This window comes from Perissodus microlepis, chromosome 7 (genome assembly GCF_051167445.1).
Source record: "Perissodus microlepis isolate ML-2025 ecotype Zambia chromosome 7, ASM5116744v1, whole genome shotgun sequence".
NCBI classification, from domain to species: Eukaryota; Metazoa; Chordata; class Actinopteri; order Cichliformes; family Cichlidae; genus Perissodus; species Perissodus microlepis.
The window spans coordinates 42,747,016-42,771,037 of record NC_140467.1 but is presented as its reverse complement, the minus strand read 5'-3'; the positions used below and the strand labels follow the sequence as shown (position 1 = coordinate 42,771,037).

Here is a 24,022-nt window from a genome sequence, read left to right as displayed (position 1 = left end):
GACATGGAAGAATTACTGATGGGCTGATAAAGTATTTTGTTATCTGAACAGTCTGCCTTCCTGTTTCTGTCCTCCTGTGCTATGTTACTGTCTGTCTGCTGCAACTCTCTTTCAATGACTCAATCCATGTCTGTCTGGCTGAGTTACTTTGAGTGTCTCCCAGTGTTCCTCCCTCTCTCACCTTATGTTTCCCACTGTAGCTCTGTCTCTATTACTTTGCCTTCTTTCTTTCGCGCTTGTGAATAATTAATGTCTACCGGTTCGATGGTAATAATAGAACAGATCTGGAGGTGACAAATGGGATGGCCAATAGGCTTCATCCTTCCTTCTTCAAAGAGTTACAAAGTTAGCCGGGCTCATTTGGTGGGCGTGTACACCCATATATTTGTGCCACTTTTTTTTTTTCTTCCCTCCATGTTTGTGTGTGCATGCACATGCAGTTGTGTGTATGTGATTTAAGACAGGGAGATGAAAGGGACTTGTAATTACAGGGAAGCATATCTGTCTACTGCAGAAGTATCCGAGGAATGGCATAAAATGGGCCAGAAGCCTGAGGTCATTAGATCTGGAGCATGTGTGCATGCTCGCATGCCCGTGTGCGAGAAAGTGACAAAAGCAAAGAGCGTGCGCGCGCGAGAGAAAATGGGAGACATGGATAGATCAGCTTATAATTTCAGTTCCTCTGAGTCGACCTCTGAACTCTGCTTCTCATTATTGGCTCTGCCGTGCTCGCTTCTCAGCAGTAGCTGATTGTGGTTAGACCGAGTCTTATTGCCGGAGAGGAATCACAGAATTTCCTGCGCTCTAAAATACACTTGTGTAAACATTCCAAAATATCAAATGATAGGGATTTCACTGTGTGCTGTGCACATGGATAATCCCATGCAAAGGCTGTGGTTATAATACTGTCCCACTGTCTCTTGTCTGCTTTCCGCTCTTCCATCCCGTCCTCCCACTTTCTGTCTTGGGATTTTGGCTTCTGTTCTCCACTTCGTCCTCTCTTTCCTTCTAACCATTCTTCATTTGTTTCTCTCTTCACAGTTGAGGATGACTTCATTGGTCTCGGTGAGCTGCCAGAAACGTTCCCCTCAGACCCCCCAGAGCCGCTGCCCGTGTTTTTAATGGAACCAGAGGAGGCCTACATAGTCAAGAACAAGCCTGTTAACCTGTACTGCAAGGCCACACCTGCCACCCAAATCTACTTCAAGTGCAACAGCGAGTGGGTTCACCAGAAGGAGCATACTGTGGAGGAGAGGGTTGACGAGAACTCTGGTCAGTAGAAAGATCAGCTACGTGCTGACTAGCAACTCTGTTTTAGAAGACATCATGCTGCACAGACCATTAATAAAAATTGTTTTCTTCACAGAAATGCATCCTGACAGCTAAAACATGATTTGGTTTATATTATTGTTTAAGAAAATCAAAGCAGTTGGTTAAGGTTCGCAGAAGATTGTTGTTCTGATAAAAAGTTGAAAACGTAACCTTGAATCACAATATGATGTTTTCATATTTTCCCAAAAGCAAGTGTATGAGTATGAGTTCTGACAAAAGTGTCTTTACAAACATACGCACAATGTGAATCTCTGCTTATAAATCTTATTGTCCAGCATATTTAACTGCTGACCTTGCCACTCAGACTGTAGGTGAGGTATCTTTCATTTGGCACCATCATTTCCATCACAATCATGCGTTTATGCATTTGAGTGTGTATATTTTGTTTCGGTGCCTGCTCAATAATCCAGATAAGGAAATTCCAGAAAGTTTTTCAAACAGTGTTTGTGGAGTGGAGAAAGAGTTTGCCGCTCATTCAAGTGACCTCTTCAGTTTCTGCAGGTTTCCTCAACTTCATAAACAACACAGATGCAATAATGACCGAAGCGAGCGCCATTGCCTAACAAAGAGCCACATGCTCAGTTTCATGATTGTTAATATGCAAATTGTCTTGGCCACTGATCATTCACAGAGAGTTGGGGAATGGCTGCATAGCACTGTAACATGGGGAAAGATGTATTCGTAGGCCCCCTCGTCAGTTCAAGATGGTTGTTCCCTTTTCAATTGGGATGACTGCTGCTTAAACGATCACCACTGGAGATCACCATTAGTGATCCTTTATGTGTCAGGAGTTTGAGCAACAGCTGAGATGCTTTTTTTTTTTCTCAAAAACACAATGTTTTTCTGGCTTTCAAACCTGAAAACACCCTACAGTACACCAAAAATTGTTCTGCCCCGAGGATCGGGTCCTCTGGCACAAGAGAAAAACGGTGTACGCGATTAAGTGCTGAGAAGATTGCCGTAATTTGGGGATACCAAGCAACTTTTGGCACAACACAGAAGAGCTGCCTTGTTGGGACTGAACCCCTACAGACCAGATGTCACTCCTTTAGCGATGATGTTGTCACATCCTTGTCGGGGGAGAAAAAGGTGGTTTGAGCGGGAAAGTCAAGGAAGCCGCGTATGTGAAAAGAGAACGGCCATCTCTGAACTAAGAAAAGGGTACATCTTTCAGTGCTGTGATTGCAGTCATTTCCCAATTTTCTGTGAATAGTACTCCTGACTGTGGATCAGTGTTCTTGTCAATTTACATTTTAAACTGAGCTCGTGCCTCGTTGTTAGTCAGTGGTTCCAGTTTCCGTCATTATGCAGCTGAGACTGAAGAGTTCATTTGGGTGAGTGATGAAACGTTTCTTCCACTGAAAACGTTGCGCATAGATGAACAGAATCAACTTTTTGGGATATGTCTGTTTACGTACCTGTTTTGTTGAGCATCAAGAGGAAGTGATGGTAGTGAAGCTCCGGTACGGTTGTTTTTAAGAATTCAGTCCCCAAAGGCACCAGAGCCATTACACACAACAGCCCAGCACTGATTGGCTGCATTCAGCTGCTGTATTGGAAATTGAGTTCGTTCTGTCACCCACAGGTACCAATCACATCGCATTTACCCTTTTCATTCCACTGTTTGTTTCATTCCACACACACACACACACACACACACACACACACACACACACACACACACACACACACACACACACACACACACACACACACACACACACAGATAGTTTCTCCTTTACTTAAACATGAATTCACACACATATGCATACACTTTGAACATCGGAAAGCGTGTTTTAACTTTGGCATTTAATAAAAAATACCTCTGAAGTTCCATTTTACTGAAATATACAGTATGGGCAAAAAAAAAAATAGCAGTGTTAAAGATGACAGCCAGAGCATATACAAAAGAAGTGTTACAGCAGTGGTACAAGATACAAAAGCAGATACACAGACAAAAGGATTCTTGCAGTGAGCACAAACATGAAAGGAGTTATTGGGGAAAAAACAAGAAAAACAAGACGCTTTCCAACCTGAAATACTTTTATTTTGTGACCTAGTGTACTTTAGGTAGAATACATGAGCTTGTGTTTCGTAGTTATGATTATGACAAAGAAGAGGGTGAGGTATCAGTGGCTCTTAGCCTTTATGTCAGAAGGTTTTTAGCTAAAAGCATCAACATGGAAAACAACCCACACATCATACACGCACCCACTCTACATAGCCATATCCACAGGCTATTTACTGCAAAGATATTCATTCATTTATGCTCTTGCACCCAGCACAAACACACACAACACCACAAGAGCTCAGTGGATGTGTGTAGCCCTTCTCATCCCACTCCACTGCGCTCTGATTTCCCCAGATTGACAAAAAAGAAGCACCAATAGAAACTGGCCAGCATGGTCAATAACACTGACAGTGTAGCCCAAAGAAATCTGATCTCTTCCTCTGTACGAGTAAATCTTGAGCCCATTTTCTCTTTTTCTCTCGTCTTACCTCTGTTAAGGTGTTCTGATCATAAAATAAGAGATTGCGAGATCAAAAATGTTTATGAGACAAAGGATAGAAATTACAGGTGTTCCTGGATTCCATTCAACTTTTCTTTTAAATACAATCAATTAAATTGTTAAAGCTTTAAAATTTTTACTCTTTACTCCTTGCACTTTTGCACAGTGCTATACATACAGGGGAACACTGTATACATATTTGACTTTTATCCCAAATATACACAAACAAAGGGAAGAGACATAGTGCAAAGGTTTTAAAGGGCACATAGTTAAAAAGATAACACTAGGTTCTATTTAAAAGATTTCACCTTCTTCGATCAGTATTGTAGCATAAACCATACAATAAAAACACAGGGACATCCCAGAAAAAAACTTGGGAAAATGTGATTGATGAGCACATGTCAGGGAAAAGATACAATTTTCCTGTCACTGAACATGCTTTGGAGTACAGGAACATCAGCCTCTAAGAAATGGAAAGAGAATTACACAGCTGTAATTCTGCCAACTAAAAGCTTTCCTCAAAAACACATCTCTCTTTCTCTCTCTCTTTTTTACTTAGAAAAAGGACTTTTCTTCTGTTAAAAAGGCTACAAATCAGCTTTGACTCAATCCTGTGAGGCAGTAAAACATATAAACGTAAATGTTGCGAATACTTTTTAAAGGCACTGAATGACGCAAATGACATTCATTTTAAAATTTAAGATGTTTGCGTCATGAAATCCTACCGGCTGAAAGCACAATGTGTGCGTCATCAGTAGCTGGAATGCAATCAGCAATACAGGACTTGATTCACTGTACACAGCATGAACCAACTTACCTGCTGCCTTACATCATTGGTGCTGAAGTGGCTTCAGGTATATGTAACGTCTAATGTTTTTTTATTCCCATGAATCTAAGGTGCTGTAAGCCACAAGTAGCACATGAGCATTAAAAAAAAAATACACTGCATAAAAACGATTAACACCTCAACAAGTGGCATGATTGTACATGATCTTTTTGTAAGGAGCCGGTGATTACATGTAGAATAAAGGGGCCATTTGAAGAGTTTCTTTTGATCAGCAGCCAGTTATAAAAGTAAAACAGCATGTGCATTTGCCTGTACAAAGGAAAAATAGTCCAAAAGAAAAAGGGAACTTATATTTACACAGTTGCCAGAAGGAAGCGTCATTCTGACATGTGGCCATGAACCATTTCAAATTGGTTGGTGCTAGATTGGATCAGCAGGAGGGCTGCTTTGTTGTGATTGGTTATTCAGTTGTCTGCCGTACACTCAGAAAAATAAAGGTGCCAACTGGAACCAAAAGTGGTTCTTTAGACTGATGCCATAGAAGAACCTTTTTTGGTGCCACAAAGAACCTTTCAAACAATGGTTCTTTGAAGAACCATTTCTTTCAGTGGTTCATTGAAGAACCTTTAAAGGTGCCCCAAAGAACCATCAAGAAATGGTTCTTTGGGGCACCTTTAATGGTTTTTCAAAGAACCTTTTTAAAAATGGTTCTTTAAAGAACCATTTTAAAAAGGTCCTTCAAATGGTTCTTTAAAAAAACATTTTAAAGAACCTTTTTTGAGTGGTTCTTTAAAAAACCATTTTAAATCTTTCAAAATAAAATGTATCATAAATTGAATTTGAGTAGGGTAAAATAAATACGAGCACAGCATAGACATATATTAATGGTTTATTGTCATTTTGTAGTTACCAAAAGACAAAAAGGCATTTTAACCCTCAGCACAACATCACTACTAATACATGTCACATATTAGTGTTTTAAACAGTAATAATTAAATATATTTGCTATACTATAAATATATATAAATACTATATCTACAGATAACACAACAATGAATACATGTATTGTTTAATTAATAAAACATCAGAAAGTGATAAAACACATTAGAAATAGCAATAGCTTCATAACAGACCAATAAATCAACACATTTTCATCAGCAGATGTTTGCATGTTCAGTAAAAATATTTCAACAACAAGTTTATGATTAAAATGATCAATGAACTTCAGCCTTACGCTATGTAATGTACGTTTCATGTTGTACTCATGGTCCTTTGTTAGTCCAGTTTAGGATAATGTCTCTGACGTATGTATCATATCAAATATATTTCATATCAAAACAAGCCCACACCTGCAGTTGTTTCAGTTTTTCACTGGTCATATATATGTGACGACAGACTCTCCTGACCATCTGGTAGATAAAGGTGCATTAGAAGAAGCGAATTAAAAAGTACTGTCTGAAATGTTTTTATCACTGTGAGCTTCACTTTATGTGCAGGTGTTTCACAAAGAAAGGCAGGTCATTTAGAACCAAAGCCACTGAGAAAACATTCATAATTTTAAAGGTAAGAACAAGGCATTAGCTACCCAGCTTACATTACTAAAATATCATTGCACATTATGGCTTCAATAAATATATCTGAGTGATGTTCTGCTGATTATGTTAAAACTTTCCTGTGGTATTGTGTAAAATGATCAAACGAGGGATGTCAACTAGGAAATGGTTGAATAAATGCAATACTAGATTGTAATCTACCCACCCTGAATATGAGGTCAAAGGAAATTGGCTCATGTGCGCATCTACAATCATGTGAAAAGAACATTTTTACAGAACAGAACATTTTGTGCAGTCCTGTGACAAAGTAAGTGCACCTTTACTGCTTCTATAGGACTTAATTTTGTTTGTTCGGTGTAAAAAGAACTAGAAAGGACATGCAATTAAGCCTGGACAGATACAACACCCGAGCAAAATAACTGGGTATTGAATGCAAAACCTTTTTGAAGATTTTGTAGGTGTTTAACGTGGCCCAAAAACATTGTAGCATTTTTAAAGGCAGTTCATAGTCTCTGTGAGTGGAGAGTGCATTGATCTGTGCAAATGAGTAGCAAATTAATTATAAGTAGGTGCAGGTAGTGTAACGTACACCGGAGACAGCTTGTCACTTTCTCTGAGATATACGTTAAAAGATCTAACAGATGCACTCTTCATCTCACAAGAATATCAGGGCACTTATGCCTCCCACTTCCTCCATCTCTCCTTCAGTGACCAATGCCGCCTGTTTTTGCTTGACTGGTTTGATCAATAATGTTTCCTGGCGCTAACAATAGGCTGCTAGGCTAGCTCATGTTAAAAACCACATAAATAATGAATCCTCTCAAAATGAAGCCCCTAATTTAGCCAGTTATTAATGGCTTAGGAAGATAGTAGCCCTGCCTCACTGGCCCTGACACAGTTTACACACCTTGATTGTAAATTGAATGGCCGGTTTTATTTTGTTATCATTGTATTGATATAAAGCTGAGCACATATGAAGTCACTGGATGAGGTCAGCGGGCTCGTTTCAGAGCTCTGATTTTTCCATCGGGGTGATTCTTCAGATGTGTTTGAAGTGCAACACAGGAAAGGAAGAGTTTAATCCAGGTTTAGTAATCCCCGTGAAGTCATGAATGACTCTTAAAGGAGACTGATAACCACTGCAGGCATCGTCATCATTTTCGATTCTCTAATGGTATAGAGTATGCTAACAACATCAGGCGGATAATTGATCACTGTAGAGCCCTTTATGTCTGCAGCGCTGACAGAAAAAAAACAAATGACTGATTCTTGCGCACGTTTTAGACCTTCTGAGAATTATGAGAATCTACTTACTGTTTCCACTATTGATTTTCCCTCTGCTAGACTGGATGTGATGCTCCCACAAAAGCACATCCATCATCACATTCTCAAACTAACAAAACATCCTCTCAGGCGAGCATACTGGCATCAAGTAGCGACGACCAGAGGCGCACTCTTTGGCACTCGCACATATGTGTTGAAAGCCATACACGCCGAAGCAAACGGTGACACAATAGACGTGGCTGTACCCCTGCCTGCTGGCACACTGTGTAAATTTTACATGAGAGGTAAGCTAGTGTGTGGGATGTCACTATGCTTGCTCTGTGCCAGAACAAGGAGGCTGTGTGAATTCACTGAACCTGAAATAAATTGGCATGTTCGTTTTTTAACCATCCAATTTCTTTGCATTTTCCATTTAACCAGAATGTCACACAGCTACCATATAAACCAATCAGAGCTGTGCTCTAATAATCTAAGGAAAAAGGTTCAGGATTTACACAGAGATAATGGTTTTTAATGGGCATACCAGCAGAGCAGGATTAGTATTCACTCCTGAGATGCTGTCTTAGGCAGTTATCAGGCAATAATCTCTCACATAATAATTAGTGATAGAAAGTCTGCTGTTACATTAACATGAGTGGCAGAGATGACTGCACATATGTAAAACTAAAGTAACAACGTTTGATTTGAGCCAGGAGCCTTGATTCAGATTACTTCTTTCTTTTCTTCTCCGGTTTTCACATCATAAACTAAGTTTACAAATTGTTGCAAATTAGCTTATCATCTGAATCAGTTGGCAGTGATTCACGCTGCAAAGAGCTGGATGTCAGTCAGAGATTAGATTACTGATTAAATGCACATTGCGGCACAGATGAGTCAATGATCTATGACACAGTTTTGAGACTGTACATAATAGCGATGCCACATTGACAGCACATGGTGTCTCTTAGGTAAGCTTAGTTAAAAAGATATTTTTAGCATAATGGCTAAGTTAGAAACACCCAGATATACAGTTTAGAGCTCTGGCTGATGTTGGATTTAGATGCCACAGAGTTGTTTTTGGAGATCTGTCAACACAACACAGTTGCATCTAATACAAAGCAATGATGGTTTGACAGAATAGTCAGTACTACTGTCAGTAGTTGCTATAAGGCACACATACAGTAAGACCTACATAATGATATTTTCTGCTTTATTGGCTTAGCCCAAACACTGTAAGCTTTGTTGCTTTGTGATTTATTTTTTATTTTTTTTGTGGAAATTTCCAAACTTGATTATCTAGAGCAGGGGTGTCGAACATAATGCCCATGGGCCAGAATCGGCCCAGTCAGGCTGTGGAAAAAGTGAAGGAGGGCATACATTTTTTACTTTTAACTGTTTTCATAAGACCTCCCCCACTGGCCATTCGCACTACACCAAAGTAATAGAGATAAACAGTGACATGACAGGAACATTTTTTTCACCATCTGCTATAGAAATACTTATTTATTTTTTTATATGGGTCTTTGGTTTAAAAAAAAAAAAAAAGGTCTGTTTTATTATTACAAAACACTCTGAGCAATGAGATACCAGAAAATATTCAGTAACTTTGTACATTAATTCTCACAATTTAAGTCCAAAGAGTCGTGCTGACAGATTTTTCATTTACTTGAGCAGCATTTCTTCATCTTGTATGAAAACTGAGACGTACTGTTGAAATTGCTCTTCTTTATCTTATAATAAGATACCTCAGAGATTCATTCGGGATGTTGTTAAACTTCTTTACATTGAAAGAAAGGGCAGCTTCACTGGTCCGACCCAAGATGTAAAATGATTTTGACAGCTATGACTTGGAGAATGGTACAGTAGCAAAACAAAAAGTGCAAAATTCAAAACTGGTACCTATCAATACCTACCCTTAAAGTTGCAAATAGGTAATTTATTCATTTAATACAGTAACTCTAACTTAGAAGAAGAAAAAAACTCCCTTACAGATTAACAGTTGTAGTCTTTTGTCAGCACAGGCATTAATCATTAATTCCACCATAGCCCACTGTTTAAATTAGCATGCACTCTGTACAGCCCTTTTAATTTGTGCCCTGTCAAGAGACCCCAGCCACACTATTCTTTTTGAATTAACAGACAATGATTGGGGGTTGTTGCAGACAACCTAATGTTCAACAACAGGATTAAAATGACCCAAAGATTTGAACATTTTTGCAGAAAAAAATAGAAAAAAAGTTTGCACCACTCTTTAAGTTAAGAGTTAAAATAGATTTGTTACCAATTCAACAAACAGTTAGTCATCGTCTCAGCTAACAACAGACCTTTCTACAGGGCAAGGCACTAAAACTCGATGACTAATGACTGGGGGGGAAACAAATGACAGCCAGTGTTTTGGAACTGATGTCAGGGCCTGAATTTGGTATACAAACAACATGGTGTTGATGGCACAGGCAGCTGCTGATGGTGTAATGGTGCGGGGAATGCATACAAAAAGGCGATTCAAGAACAACTGGCAGCGATTTGATAGTCCCACTTTCACATCATTGCTGACCAGGTACATGAGCATGAGAGTTCCAGGAAAATGACATCAGCTTAATTTCTTTCCAGTAGGATACACAAACCCCATATCTAAGCCTAATGGGGCAGCACTGTTGGGATGAGGTGGCATGGGATATTCACAGCGTGAAAGTTCTTTTTAAAAAATCTGCACAAATGTTGCAGGACTGCTGAATGTGGATCCATGCAAAATGCGAGATGTTCCAGTGCCCAGCAGCATCCAAATGCAGTTATAGGGACCATCTCCATACATATGGAATACTTTACTTCTATTAGTTACAAGCGTGCTCTCGTTTTAGTTCGGATACTTGTTGAGATTCTCATGATGTCTGCAAAACGCAGTCTGTTGAAAATGCATTTTTTTCTCAACCTAGCCTTTTTGAATGCATCATTGTCCTCTTAAATGTCCCATCCTGTCAGAAAAAATATTATGGATTGAGAAATGAAATAAGCACTGTACTTCAATAAACATTGGTGTGTCACATAATACACGCATAGACTGTTCCTAGGTTGCATGTACATAACTCAAATGCTCCAACAAATAGGCATTTACAGACATGCAGAGATGTGCACACGCTATGGTAGCAGCATAATCTGCTCTAGAGGGGCAGCTGTGGGTAGAGGCATTTGTTTTGGGGATGATTTGTTTGTTTGGGCCCTGGCACCCAGATGAGCAGTAATCAGAGGAGTTAGCAAACAGGATTGTGTTAGCCATGACGCTGAGAATCCTCCCCCACAAGGCCCAGACCGAAGCAGCTCAGTGCTCTGGCTCTAGAATCAGGACAGACTGACACAAATATGTATTGTTTGAGTTTGGTGTGTATGATGTCACATTATTTTAACCATTTCAGCTGTCCATCTGTTTATATTTTCTGGTGTTCAAATTAATGTCATTTTCCTGCACGGTCAATTCTTTGTTTTTTGTTCTGTTTACTGTTTCACGTCTCCATGATTTAAAAAAAAAAAAAAAAAAAAATCCTTTATGTTCTTTTTCCCAGGTTTGGTCGTGAGGGAGGCCAGCATAGAGATCACTCGGCAGCAAGTGGAGGAATTGTTTGGGCCAGAGGACTTCTGGTGTCAGTGTGTGGCCTGGAGCTCCGCTGGGACCACCAAGAGCCGCAAAGCTCATGTCCGCATCGCCTGTGAGTATACTCCCCCTCTTTTCATCCCTCTCTTCAGGCCATTATTCACTTATCGTCTCTCTCATCTTTGTATTTCTCTCCAAACAAAACCTCTCGGTTGCCAAGAAAACGCATCTCAGCGACGGACTTGTGTATCTTCACAGATTCTGGAGATAGTAGCAGTGAAAAGGAGGTTTTGCTAACATGAGATTCAAGTGTCCCTTTGAACTTGAGTTGGTAAAAAGCCAGTACAGTGGTTTCCTTGCGGGCAGCACAGACCTGAAGAAGAAGCACAGAGGGGGAGAAAAAGAGCTGAAGTGGCGTCTGTGCACTAGGAGAGCTGTGGTGCATGTTTATGACTTCATTTGTGTATGGTCCTCCTTTGTTCTCGGTTTGTCGTCCTGCTGAAAAAGCACCACACAATTGTTTCTAAATAATGGGAAACATTCTGTACTGGATCTAAAGTTTGGGCTCATTTTTTAACAGTTTTCCCCAAAGGATGTGGCAAAGAAAATCAGAAAAAAGGGTAATGAAACCCCAGAAGACATGATGCAGAAAGCAAGAGTTGCTTAAGTCTGACTGTGACATCAAGGCAACATTTTTGCAACACAGCTTTTACGTGACACAACTACTTACACGTTTTTGTCAAAATTCCACCTGAAGGAAATCCTATTATAGTATCGGCTAGATCATTGCACGTCCACCTCCTGTCAAGTAGTTTCAAGGCACCGTGACTGACGCATCTTTCCCATCTTCACTGTTTCTCTTTAGACTTGTGGCAAACTGGGGGGGAAAAAAAAACCTGTAATACACACTTGGAGAGCGTATTGTAGTTTATGTCAAATATATTGTCGCAAAGTCAATATCCAGGATTTCACCTGAACCGCTCAATTAAAAGCAACTTAGCAGTGATGGAGCTGTCTCCCTATTTTTATTCGATCATCTCCACTTCTTTGTATTACTAACTCTGTATTTGCTCCATATTCTGCACAGTTTGTCTCTGAATTTAGTGCATTTCCCTTCATTTCCAACACCAGTATCTCTTCTTATTACTGCTTCTATTATACTAGCCTGGTGAATCCGAATCACGCCTCTCAGTCTCCCACTGAGTCCACTCCCGCTGCTCCACCTCCTATAATCACCCGTGATGAGCAGCCTGCCAGCACTAACCTATCCCTCAAATCACAATGGACCCCTCTTCCCCTCCCATTAGCTTCTGCTGAATGGATTAGCTCCTCTACTGGGCTTTCTCTCCAGGCAGGCTTCTTGTCAGAGCCAGACTCTATCCCGTTAGGCTAATGGAAACTGGGGTTGTTTTCCTCTCCTCTCCCATCATCTAAACATATACAGTTTAATCAGACGGTGAGTCACATCTAGCGCAGATGAGTTAAGAGGCTGCCGTGTTGAAGAAGGAGCTTTCAGACTTGCTGGAAGTTTGGCTGAAATTATTGTGAGAGCCTGTCAGAGGAAGAGAGAACGTGTGCATTTCTTGTGTGTCCTTCCCTTCATGTGACCTCCACAGAACCGTTTTAATTGGCCTCTATTTTTGGGGTGCCGTTATTGCTTGCCACCGAGGGGTAATAAAAGTATTTTCACAAAAGCAAATTAAATAAATTAATCAAATCAGAAGAAATGGCTTTCAGGACTGGCGGAGGGGAATCATACACAGAGAGAGCAAATTGATTTTCTTGTCTGTTTGTGGACTTTTGGAGCAGGTAAAACCAAAGCAGCATTGCATGTGACTTTCCTCGGGATTAAAACTCTCAGAGTAGGCCTCCTGATATCGGATTGCACCAGTAGCTAATGATTTACTAAGCAAGAAAAGTAATCATTTCTGAAGTGCGCAGTGCTGGTGTAATTTTGCCTGACAAGTAGCCACTTAAGGTAATGGTTGTCATATGTGTATCTTTCTGTGGGCCTGCGAGGCTGGAAGTGTTTGCTTGCTGAGGGGAGAATGGTGTGTCTCCCGCAGGAATGTCTACTCAGCTGCTCCCACACCCTCTATGCCGCAGTACCGCTCAGGGTTACGAGAAGTGAGGAAAGGAGAGACTCCAGCGGGGAGGTGTAATTTAAACCGACATCCAATAAAAATCTATATTGCAAAATAATCGCTTGTATGCTACTTACTGTTTCATCACAGGTACATTTTGATTAGTGAACTACAAAAGCAGCGGGTGTTCAATTTTTAGTTGAATAAGAAGGCTGAGGACTAAAAGTGTGAATATTCCACATAAACACACAAACACTGGCCTTTGCCACTGATAGTAACAGTGTTGCCTGTTAAGCGAATTTATGCTCTGAATAGTAAATGCATAATTTAACTAAGAAGAGCTATGAAATTAAAGGAAGAAAAAGAATTGGGTTTTGTTCCAAACAAAAAGAGAATAAAATATGTAATAGGAACCCACCGGCCACTTCATTAGGAACAATTTGCTAATAGCAGGTTGGACCTTTTTTTTGCATTCAGAACTGCCTCAGTTCTTCATGGCACAGATTCAACAAGGTGCTGGAAACATTCGTGAGAGATTTTGGTCCATATTGACACATTTGTAGCCCATTCATCGCCTGCATGTAAATGATGTGAGATGAGATGTCGTGGCCATGGGAGTTCTTTGTATACAGTGAACTTACTGTCATATTCATGAAACCAGCTGGAGATGATTTGAGTTTTGTTTATGCAAAATTTTGACCCTACCATCTGAATGTCACAGCAGAAATCGAGACTTGTCAGACCAGGCAGCATTTTTCCAATCTTCTGAGCCCATGCGAGCTTTAGCCGCAGTTTCCTATTCTTAGCTGATAGGAGTGGCGCCTCGCGTGGCTGCTTTAGCCCATCTGCTTCAAGGTTTGACATGTCAAACGGTTATTTGAGTTACTTTTGCGTTCCTATCAACATGAAGCAGTCTAGCCATTCTCCTCTGACACCTGGCATCAGCAAGTCTGGCATTTCAGAAACTGTTGCTCAATAGATATTTTCTCTTTTTTGGATGTTTTCACTTTACTCAGGATCAGGGGCGGGGGTGCCAAAACACCTCGGACAGGTCGCCCGTCTAATGCAGAGCTTAGACAGAAACCATTCACGCTCACATTCACACCTATGGCCAACTGTTACCAGTTATCCTGACACATGCATGTTTTTGGACTGTGGGGGAAGTCAGAGTACCTGGACAGATAATTTAATTTGTTAGATTTGACTGTAGTGCAAATTTTATAAATCATAAAGTTATCAGTGTGTACCTGTCATACCGTGACTTCTAATTATTTTATCGTTAAGGTAGCATCCATCGCTATAGAGTAGTTCTGATGTATCTCCTTTCCTCCTGCCCACTTTATCATAAGGAAACCAAACAGCTTGTGTGTCCTTGGATTGAATTCGAAAAACCTCTGTCAAAGAATATACCCCTGCAGTCATTCTTTCTTTTAATTTCATACCAGACTTTTACGGAAATTACTTTCAATTCAGCAGTCACCCTTTCAGCCATTACAATACATTGAAATGTGCTGAATTATAACATATTCCCCTGAAGACACGGGTACTCTCGGGTTGAACTGGAACAAGGATACCTCATGAATTTGTTATTTTAAGGATCATTTTTCCAAATAAAAAATGAACCGTAAAATGACTATAGGTATTCTTTAGTGTTTCCAGGTGCTGCATCATCATGTATTCTGTAATAGGAACATGATCTGTCTTCTTCCCTTCGGGGATGCAGACCAGTTCATTCTAAACAGTGAAACATGTCTATTTTAAAATAATGTCTCTAAACCTAATAGCTATTGAAAGAAATGAAAGCAAATGAAGAAACAAAAAAAAAATCTGTTGTGATCAGTCTTTGGAGATCTCTCGTTTTATTACAGGTGGTAATGCTCTTTTCATTCTGTATCCATTCATACACCATCTCCCCAGACACTGAAAAGCATTTCTTTACTATGATAGATAAGGAAAGTGTATCCTGTTACACACTGTGCCTAAGAGTCTTGAGAGTCTTTAGAGATTTACACGCAGTTTGCTTTGACTTTTCAAGTGCAAATCCTGCCATACGATCTGTGTCACTTCAGACAGTATGCCCACATCTAAAGTCCATGTGCTATTCGAGGACTATAAAATATAATAAATCTGTGCCTTATGTTGGTACACAATGTCAGTAGCTGTACATTACTGTATTAGCAGTGTTCTCTGAAGAAGAACAGCTGTATCCTTTTAAAAGATCGAGTCCCGGAATGAAGGTCACTGCAGGATTTGTTTTCATGGACAAAGTTAGGTGTGGGTTGGACTTTCCATGTGGTCCCTCTGCTTTTAGGGTTCCTCCAGGTACTTCGGCTTCAACAGTCCAATGACATGCAGGTTAGGTTAGCTGGACTTTCTAAATTGGCCATAAGGGTGGATGTCATCATGCAAGTCTCTGTGTCTGTTTGTTAGCTGTGTGATGGACAGGCAACCTCTTCTGTCTCTGCCCCGCTTCTGTCCCCAGTGTCACGACTCTGGTTGGTTAAAAAATAGACCAAGGGATGGGTGAACTTTTTTTAATGTTAATTAAGAGCCCATGTTGGCTTATCAAAGATAGGATCTTCAGGTCAGCCTTCATTCTATAGCTTGTATAGTTCAGTGCTGCCAACATCGAAAGCTACAGGAAATTGGTGTAATGCAAAATACAGTTTTATAACTCGGTTTTTTTTGTTTTTTTTGAAGCGTAATGTAAAACTAATTAAATGTAGTAAGTAACATGTGGCATGTGGTTGTTTTTCTAGAGAAAAGAGTTCTAATGGGTGCAATCATGTCCAAGTCTCTCCTCTGAGCATCTCATCTCAGTTAGACTTCCTGGTAAAATAAAATACAGTAGATGACATCATTTTTCATTATTTTGATGAAAAATTAACATACATTGCAATACATTACATTACATTTCAAAATGCATTTTTGGTAGAATAACCAGTGACATCTGTTAGATTATAAAGCTTGCATTCTCGACATTGGTAAGTTGTCATATTTCCGATTGACTGACAGATGTATAAATATCTACCAACTACTCAAGGCCACCTTTGTGGTACTTCTTGCTGCAGTTTGCTGTGATGGCATGCACGCACGCACGCACACAAACACTCACACTCTCTCTCTCTCACTCACACACACACACACACACACACACACACACACACACACACACACACACACACACACACACACGGACGCACACAAAGAAAGAGACAGCTGGTGATAGAGCCTTTTGGTTTGTTTTACCCTTCAGTCATTCTTGACTCTGCGCGTTTCCCCATCCACATACAGTATAGGTGCCACATTTTGTACATTTGTCTCCTCAGGAAAGGGAACAAAGTTATGTAGAATTGTTGTCTGGAATAAAATATGTTTTTGTGCTTTGCTGAATGAAGTTATTCACCCCCAAACCGAATGTGTCAATAAAAGTGTGTATGATGAGAATTTTGCAATGCTTGTGAAAATGGTATCACTGGGGTTTGGAGGATTGATCGTAGACATGATGCTTCAGTGCCTCTAACGTTGCTAAGTACTACTGTACCTCCTCTCCTCTCCTCTCCTCTCCTCGCCCCTTCTCGTCAGTTGATGCCCACTGCTACTGTCTCAGTCTGTGCAGCATGATATATGTCTAATGGGCTTCAGGTTCCAGTGTAGCATGACACCTTCAGTAATCCTAGCCTGTCAGCTCCACTATACCTTCCCTGCTCTAATCCATAAGGGCTCTCACGCCAAGAAAATGTTGGTTTTCTGATGGAGCGCAAGTGAGCCCCTTCTCCATATTTTCCATCCATCTATTTCAAGCAATCTGTCTCTGTGTGTGTGTGTGTGTGTGTGTGTGTGTGTGTGTGTGTGTTGAAGATGAGCTTGGAGACATAACACTCACCTATAGTCTGTTTTATATATACTGCTTTTGCACAGAGGCAGGTCTTATTGACAACTTAACCTTTCTTTTCTTTTAATTGTTTTTATAGTTTGTGACATTAACACTGGTCGGCATTGTGTTTAATCTTAAACATATTTCAGGATATACTGTCGATCTTCCAGTATGATACGCTTTCATTTAGCACTAATACACAATGTCTTTTATGTGTTTTTTCAGACTTGAGAAAGACATTTGACCAGGAACCTCTTGGAAAAGAAGTGTCACTTGAACAGGAAGTGTTACTTCAATGTCGCCCACCCGAAGGCATCCCAGCTGCTGAGGTAAGGTCCAAAAGGGTGTTTCATGAAGCCAGTGCACGTTTGTTGTTAGGATAATTGGTTTGAACAGGTAAGTACTTTTCAGGGAAATGCAGGCAAAATGCTCTCACCTCAAATCCACCCAACAGACTTCTTTAAAAAGAGGTAATTTTCACTGACTTTTGGGATGGGTTTTTGGAGATATGCCATCATTATTCTTGGCATTATTTTTTGTTAAGTATATAAAATGTTAAAATATCACCTACAATATTGTACTGCATAGTGAGCTCATGCATTTTTTAGCATATATTGTAATTTTGGTAGTGCCAGTCACTGATTCTGTTCTTCTATTCTCTAAATAATTCAGGTAGAAACTGTGTGTTGATTACAGAATTTGCCTCAGTTTTAAACTTGCCTATTTCAGAGGTTTCAAATAAAATAACACTGAATAAATCTGACACGCCACACTGCGCAGATAAGGACATTTTTCACCACTGCCCGGGTTATTAAAGTTCTTTGGGTATTTCCTGAACATTGGCCTGTCACTGCAATTTGGAGGAGAGAAAATTGTAATTATCTGCCGAGGGATAAAAAAAAATACATTCAGTTGTGTGACTTTGCTACCTTAGCTTGGCCAGTATCTCCTCCCTGCCGTTCTTTCTCCCTGCCCGACAGTAGAACCCTATTAGGACTGTATTTGAAAAGGCTCAGTTGAGATTGCAGGACCATAGATACAGGATGAAAGTGTGGTTTGATGGTTTGGTCGGGAGGTGTTTTTTTTTCAGTTGTGAGTTGTAGGGACTGAACTCTGTAAAAGCTTATGAATGACCCGGAAAAGCTGAGTTAAGTGAGTGGAACTGCACAGCATTTATCCCTGCTGAAAGTGCTGACGAGCTCAATGGACGAAAGTTTAGGAGTAGCACTCCGCAGACTCTCCTCATACAATCCAGGCTTTAGTCTGATAGTTTTCCTGTAACAGCTGTATAGTAATGGTGATTTCTACAGCCTGTCTGAGGTTACTGTAAGCCCTGGATTAGCTCAGTGTAGCGATCAAAGACCTAGCTTGATTACAATCATACCACATCCTTCTGAATTGCTGTGGCAATCCAGATGTACAGTGAAGAGTAAACAGGAGATTCTGTTCGCCTGGAGTAAAGGAGCCGCTGTTGTTTTAGTGTAGATACCCAAGGCGGCCATCAATTGAGAAAACGGAGCACTCATACGATGTTTAGCTATTGTAGTAATTGACCTCTTTTAAAAACATTATAGTCTTTTCAGATTTCCCTTCACTTGTATTCAGACTAAAGTCAGTAACTGCTTTCTATTTACTTTTCTTTCCATGATCTACCTGACTTTTCAGTGTGTGTACAGAGGCACACTTACAGCTCTTTTAACTAGTCCCGCTTACCTCATGGCTGCTAAAAAAGACAACAGTCCCATTTCACTAGATAGTTCCCCCACCCTTTTCTTCTGAACTCAAACTCAGCTGCCTCGGAGGGAAAAAGGACAAAACCGAATGCTGCTTTTTCATCTGTGTTTGTCAGGCCTCTTCTCACATAAGCTCGCCAGAGAAAAAACCTTGGAAAAAGCAGATGGGCTAAGTCTGTGGTTACATATGAATCTGGAGAAATATGTAGCAGCCGCTGTTGAGAGAAAGATCTGTCATATTTCACCCGCTCAAGACACAAAAAAATATAGAGAGGATGAAGGCAGAAGGAGAAGAGCTGTTAAGGTTTGTCGGGGATTGGATCCACCGAGTTGTTGTCAGGCCTCCAATGAGCTGTCAGCTCACTCTGTGGTTCCTTTGCAGGCCTTTGCCCAGAGAGCAAGAGGCTGGCAGGATGGCAGAGCTGTGGCGGAGCCATAAAAACCCCCATACTCTCACAGCACTTTTTTTTTCTTTTTTTTTTAAAATCATGTGCCGTGTGGCTTCTCTGTCATAAAAAAGTACAAGTAAGGCATGCACATCTGCTGACTGTCCATGTACTGCATTGTCATATGTTTTAACTTCCACTGACATGTTCCCATGACAGTGTACCAGCAAGGACATTAATTTGCCTGCATACAGAGAACTTGCTGCCAAAAGACTGTTCGTCCGTTCCATGTAATTACCGGTGTGATTCCTGGCTCACCAGCCAAAATTAAGTCATTCACATGGACTGCAAAATAGATTCACCACTAATAAATGACAAGGAAGAATCTGAATGCTGTGCTTCCTCTTTTCAATTGAGAATATACACACACACACACATATACATATATGTGTGTGTGTGTGTGTGTGTGTGTGTGTGTGTGTGTGTGTATGTATATGTGTGTGTGTGTGTGTGTGTGTGTGTATGTATATGTGTGTGTGTGTGTGTGTGTGTGTGTATGTATATATACATATATGTATTTTTTTTTTTTTTTAAAGAAAATCTAGCATTTCATTCATTATGTATTACAAAATACACTCATCATCTTCTATTACCAGAGTTATTATTGTCTTGATTTTTAAATAGTTTTTAATCTACTTTCAGTTTCTTCTGTATACATGGCTCTGCATATTTGTTTTATTTAGCAGTTTTTCTTTTACAGTTTGGTTTCATTTTAAATATTTGCACGTTTCAGTTTTGACTGCTCAAAAGTGTTTGGCTTTAGTTTATCTACTTATTTTTTTCAGTCTTAGTTTCTGCTAGTTTCCTTCATCCAATGAGTACTGGGATAAGCCACAGCCTCCAAAAGTAGTAGAGAAAGAGCATAGATGGATTTATTTCAAAGGGAAATTTAAGACACACACAGGAGGCATTACAGTATAAACACTTAGATCACACTCACATAGACACCCCAGTTTCACGTAAGATGAAGTAAAGCCACCCCAAGCTGGTTGTGTAAACAGACTAAAACTAACAAAGTGGGACATTTCCTACACATACATATACAATATACAAACAAGCACTGGTCTACAGATTGGGGTGTTTTCAGTCCCATTACCACAGGTGTGTAAAATCAAGTAACTAGGTAAGCAGTCTTCCTTTTAAAAAAACAATGGGTCATTCTATAAAGAGGTCACTGAAGATTTTGCTGTTATAGGATGCTACCATAGCAACAGGTCAGGTTTGGAAATGTCTTACCTGCTAGTGGAAGTGGAAGCATTTAGGAACCACAGTCACAAGATGGAAGACCATTTAAAGTTACAGTGCGGGATTGCCAAGTGCTGAGGAACATAATGCGTAATTCGCCAACACTCTGCTGACTCAATAACTCCAGAGCTCCAAACCTCCTCTTGCATTAACATCAGCACAAAAACTGTTCACCAGGAGCTCTGTGACATGGGCTTCGATGACCCAGCAGCTTCTCTATGTTTAATGTGTAGATAAAACAGTAACTTTGTCAATGTAGTATATTTTTATTTTAAGTGCATAATATTGTTCTTGCTAGTTTTTTGTTATTTTCTGAGTGTAGTTTTTTTTCCGGTTAACTTTTACTTAACTGTAATAACCTTGTCTATTGCTACTGTTGATTGGTGTCTAAAAACGTTGTTCCACAGGTAGAAACATATTGCTCTGTTGTTTCGCTTTAGAAAAGATTCTGAGCTGTCATTAGAACTGAAAGCACTGATAGTTTGTGTTACTTCAAGCTGAATAGTTTTAGTTAAGCTTTCAAAAAGGCGTTCTGTCGAGATCAGCTACAATGCCAAAAGTGTTTCAGCTGTTTGAAACCATTAGTTACCATAGTTCAGCGTCCTGCCAACCACATACATACTTGCACATTCAAAGAAGAAAGAAGCCCACATTTTTCAGAATCAAAGTAAGTCAATCCTAATTAGTTTTGATCTCAGATTACAAAGAACTGCACTGTTTGATGCGAGCTATTATCTATCTCCTGGTTCGTCTTTGTCTTCCCACTTTTTCAGATGATTTACATTATAAGCTGTCATGATGGTTTACCATAGTAATGACATCCTGTGATTCTTTTTAAGTGGTTTTGAGTTTTTCTTGGCTTTCTGCGTGGGCTGTTGCCCTGAAAACTAAACATTATGCTGAATAGCTTGGATTGCTTCTGTGATGATGCAGCAAGTTTTCATAAAAAAACACATGAAACATCTCAGAGGTTTTGGTACTTGAAGTTCAATCTGAGCCATTTTCATGTTTACTTAACTTATTTTTACTGAAGCACAGTTAGTTGTGGAATCCACACACACACACACACACACGCACACGCACGCACGCACGCACGCACACACACACGCACGCACGCGCGCACACACACACACGCGCGCACACGCACACACACACACACAAGCAGTTTTGCACACACAAAGAAAACAAGCAGCAGGCATTTATCTTGGCTCTCCCTGTGACCATTACCAATGGAACTTTGGCCTTTGAGAGCTGAAATACAGCGAGTTGGGTTTCTGGAATAGCACAGGGATTAAGTCATCTGAACGTCTTGTATGGTCTGAATAAATTAGACACTCAACAGGCTCCCTTAAAGTCATTGTTACACGTTTCCATAGCCATGAATATTTGATATGTACTTAATGAAGAGCAGAAGGAAAATCTAACTGTTGAGGCTATTCTAGGAACAGTAGAATCGGAGTGATTTGGCACAAAGGCTCTGTGCACTGTTTCACTGTTATATCGGCTTAGTGGCTGAGTGCTATCCGTAGTTATAGTAATAAAGGTAAAGATGGGAACTGAGAGCTTCTCATCAGCTCAATGCAGATCCTTCCCTTTGAAAACCCTCAGGAGGCTGTTTCATCCACATCTAAAGGACCTCTAGACAAGCAGCAGCGGCCTCTTTTTATACTTAATATGTGGCAGCCTTATAAACTCGACAGCAAAAAGAATTGTTTCTTTTCTTCGCCCATTCCCTCCGTCTCCATTTCGGAGCGCTTGTCACAGTCCTGAGACAAAGACAAGAGTTCAGAGGTTACGCAGGGCCGGGAGGCACTGTGCCTATTTCCATGGAAGCAGGATTTCAATTCAGGCATCTCCTCAGTCGGTCGGGGTCCTGCCGTGTTATCACGGGTAACGAGTCATTGATGCTCTGCAGGGTACGGGCCCTGCTGCCATGATTAAGTCCATTGGCTTACTAAGAAGAAAGATGGGAAACACAAAGATCTTTACTTCACACTTTCTCATCCAGAGAGGGGAGAAAACTAATGCAGATGAATTAAAACAGCTGAGACACAAAATTCAATCCATTTCAGTTCATGAAAGATGTCATTGCTAATTTAAAAATATGCTCAAAATGCTTCATTATTTTATAAAATCCAGTATAGTTCTTATATCTGGTATGCGGCACTTATCAAGCTTCATCATCAACCCCATTTTACACATAGAGCATGTAAGCGATTAGTGTTTTTTTAGCCCACTTTTACTTAATTAGTGATATGAAGGCATGCTGCGACCGGTTGCCCATATGTTCACCTTGTCAGAAAATAGCTGAGTGCTTTTACTGCTGTAAAAATGCTGCATAGTTGCGTTATGAGAGTGCCAAGAATGTCAAGAGAAAAACACTTTAGTGCCCAGTGGAACAGGGAGGGCATTTTCATTAAGGTAACCCATGGGAAGAAAGAGTCACAAGGCCAGTCTAAATCCCTGTGGCAACCAACTAAAGATTGCCCTTCAGGCACTCACCTGTCAATCATTGCAGGTTTCCCGTGAAAAGACTGCGATTAATCCTAGTAGCCCCGCATTTGTGAGGTCTGCTGCCCTCACAGCCCTTTCTACTGTTGGGTGGGTAAGGTTTATTTGTCAAATGTATTTCATTCTGAAGATGATTTTCCCTGCATATATTAAGTCAGACTTCTGCTGAGAAAGGAAAGAAACTGTTGTAGAAAAAGAATTCCTGAATCCCTGCTCCCTGTAGTAACGGTGTGTGGTAACGGTGTTACAGTGAGGGAAGTATTTTGGGTCTCTGATCAATATAAAGGTGTTGTGAGTGACTTTATTCTATCAGAAAATATTTCTGTGTATCTTTTTGCGGTATAAGAGGTCACCGAGTAAGTTAATTCTGAAAATGATGTGGATCATAAAGTACAGTTTCATAACAAGCAACAGCATGTGGAATCTATCTGTATAGTAAAGACGGAAGCACTTGTAGAATCACTGACCCCATAAACTTCCATAATTAAATGAACAGCATCCATCCATGAATGTATTCTACAACTCACCCACTTTTATTAAAGATTAGTTATACATTATTATAGTTGTGGTTGCTTTTAGTGACAGGTGGATGCTGACGCAGCAGCTGTAGCCAGTAGTTGCTCATTTGAATCACTAAGTGGATTGCTTAATTGTATTAACAGCTCATCCAAAGGGACTGTGCTCCAGTTTTGTGGGGGAACTCTATTTGGATATTACTTTCTTGAAATAATTAGCAGGTGCCCATGTGTCTCTCTGATGCACTTTTAAAGTCTATAAGTGCTCTTTGGTAACCAACCGTGCTTGTGTCAGCTGATATCCTAGCAGTCCAGCATCTCGTCCACCGGAAGCAATTTGCAGCAACGGTCTTACCAGAGATCATAGAAAGTGAAATTTAGCAACATTTAGCAACATTATGATGACAGGTGAAATAACCACTTCTCGACTTGCGAGCAACTGAAGCAGCTGCTGGTAAGAATAAAGGCTACAAGTGGTATGACTGGATGGTAAACGAATCAGAGAATTGCTTTGGCAATGTCCACGAGCAACTGACCATAAACAAACAACCAAACAAAAAAGCAAAACATGACGAGTGAA

The 24,022-nt window shown here is 40.2% G+C and overlaps 1 protein-coding gene across 3 annotated transcripts in view; it reads left to right on the top strand.

The window, feature by feature from the left end:
• The window catches only part of unc5cb (unc-5 netrin receptor Cb), a 124,372-nt gene that overhangs the window by 64,153 nt on the left and 36,197 nt on the right, over nucleotides 1-24,022 (top strand). For all 3 annotated transcript variants that reach the window (XM_084935216.1, XM_084935219.1, XM_084935217.1), the window contains exons 2-4: nucleotides 1,042-1,272; nucleotides 11,003-11,146; nucleotides 17,218-17,321. In XM_084935216.1, the coding sequence (XP_084791342.1) occupies nucleotides 1,042-1,272; nucleotides 11,003-11,146; nucleotides 17,218-17,321 (479 nt within the window). The remainder of the gene's footprint in view (nucleotides 1-1,041; nucleotides 1,273-11,002; nucleotides 11,147-17,217; nucleotides 17,322-24,022) is intronic.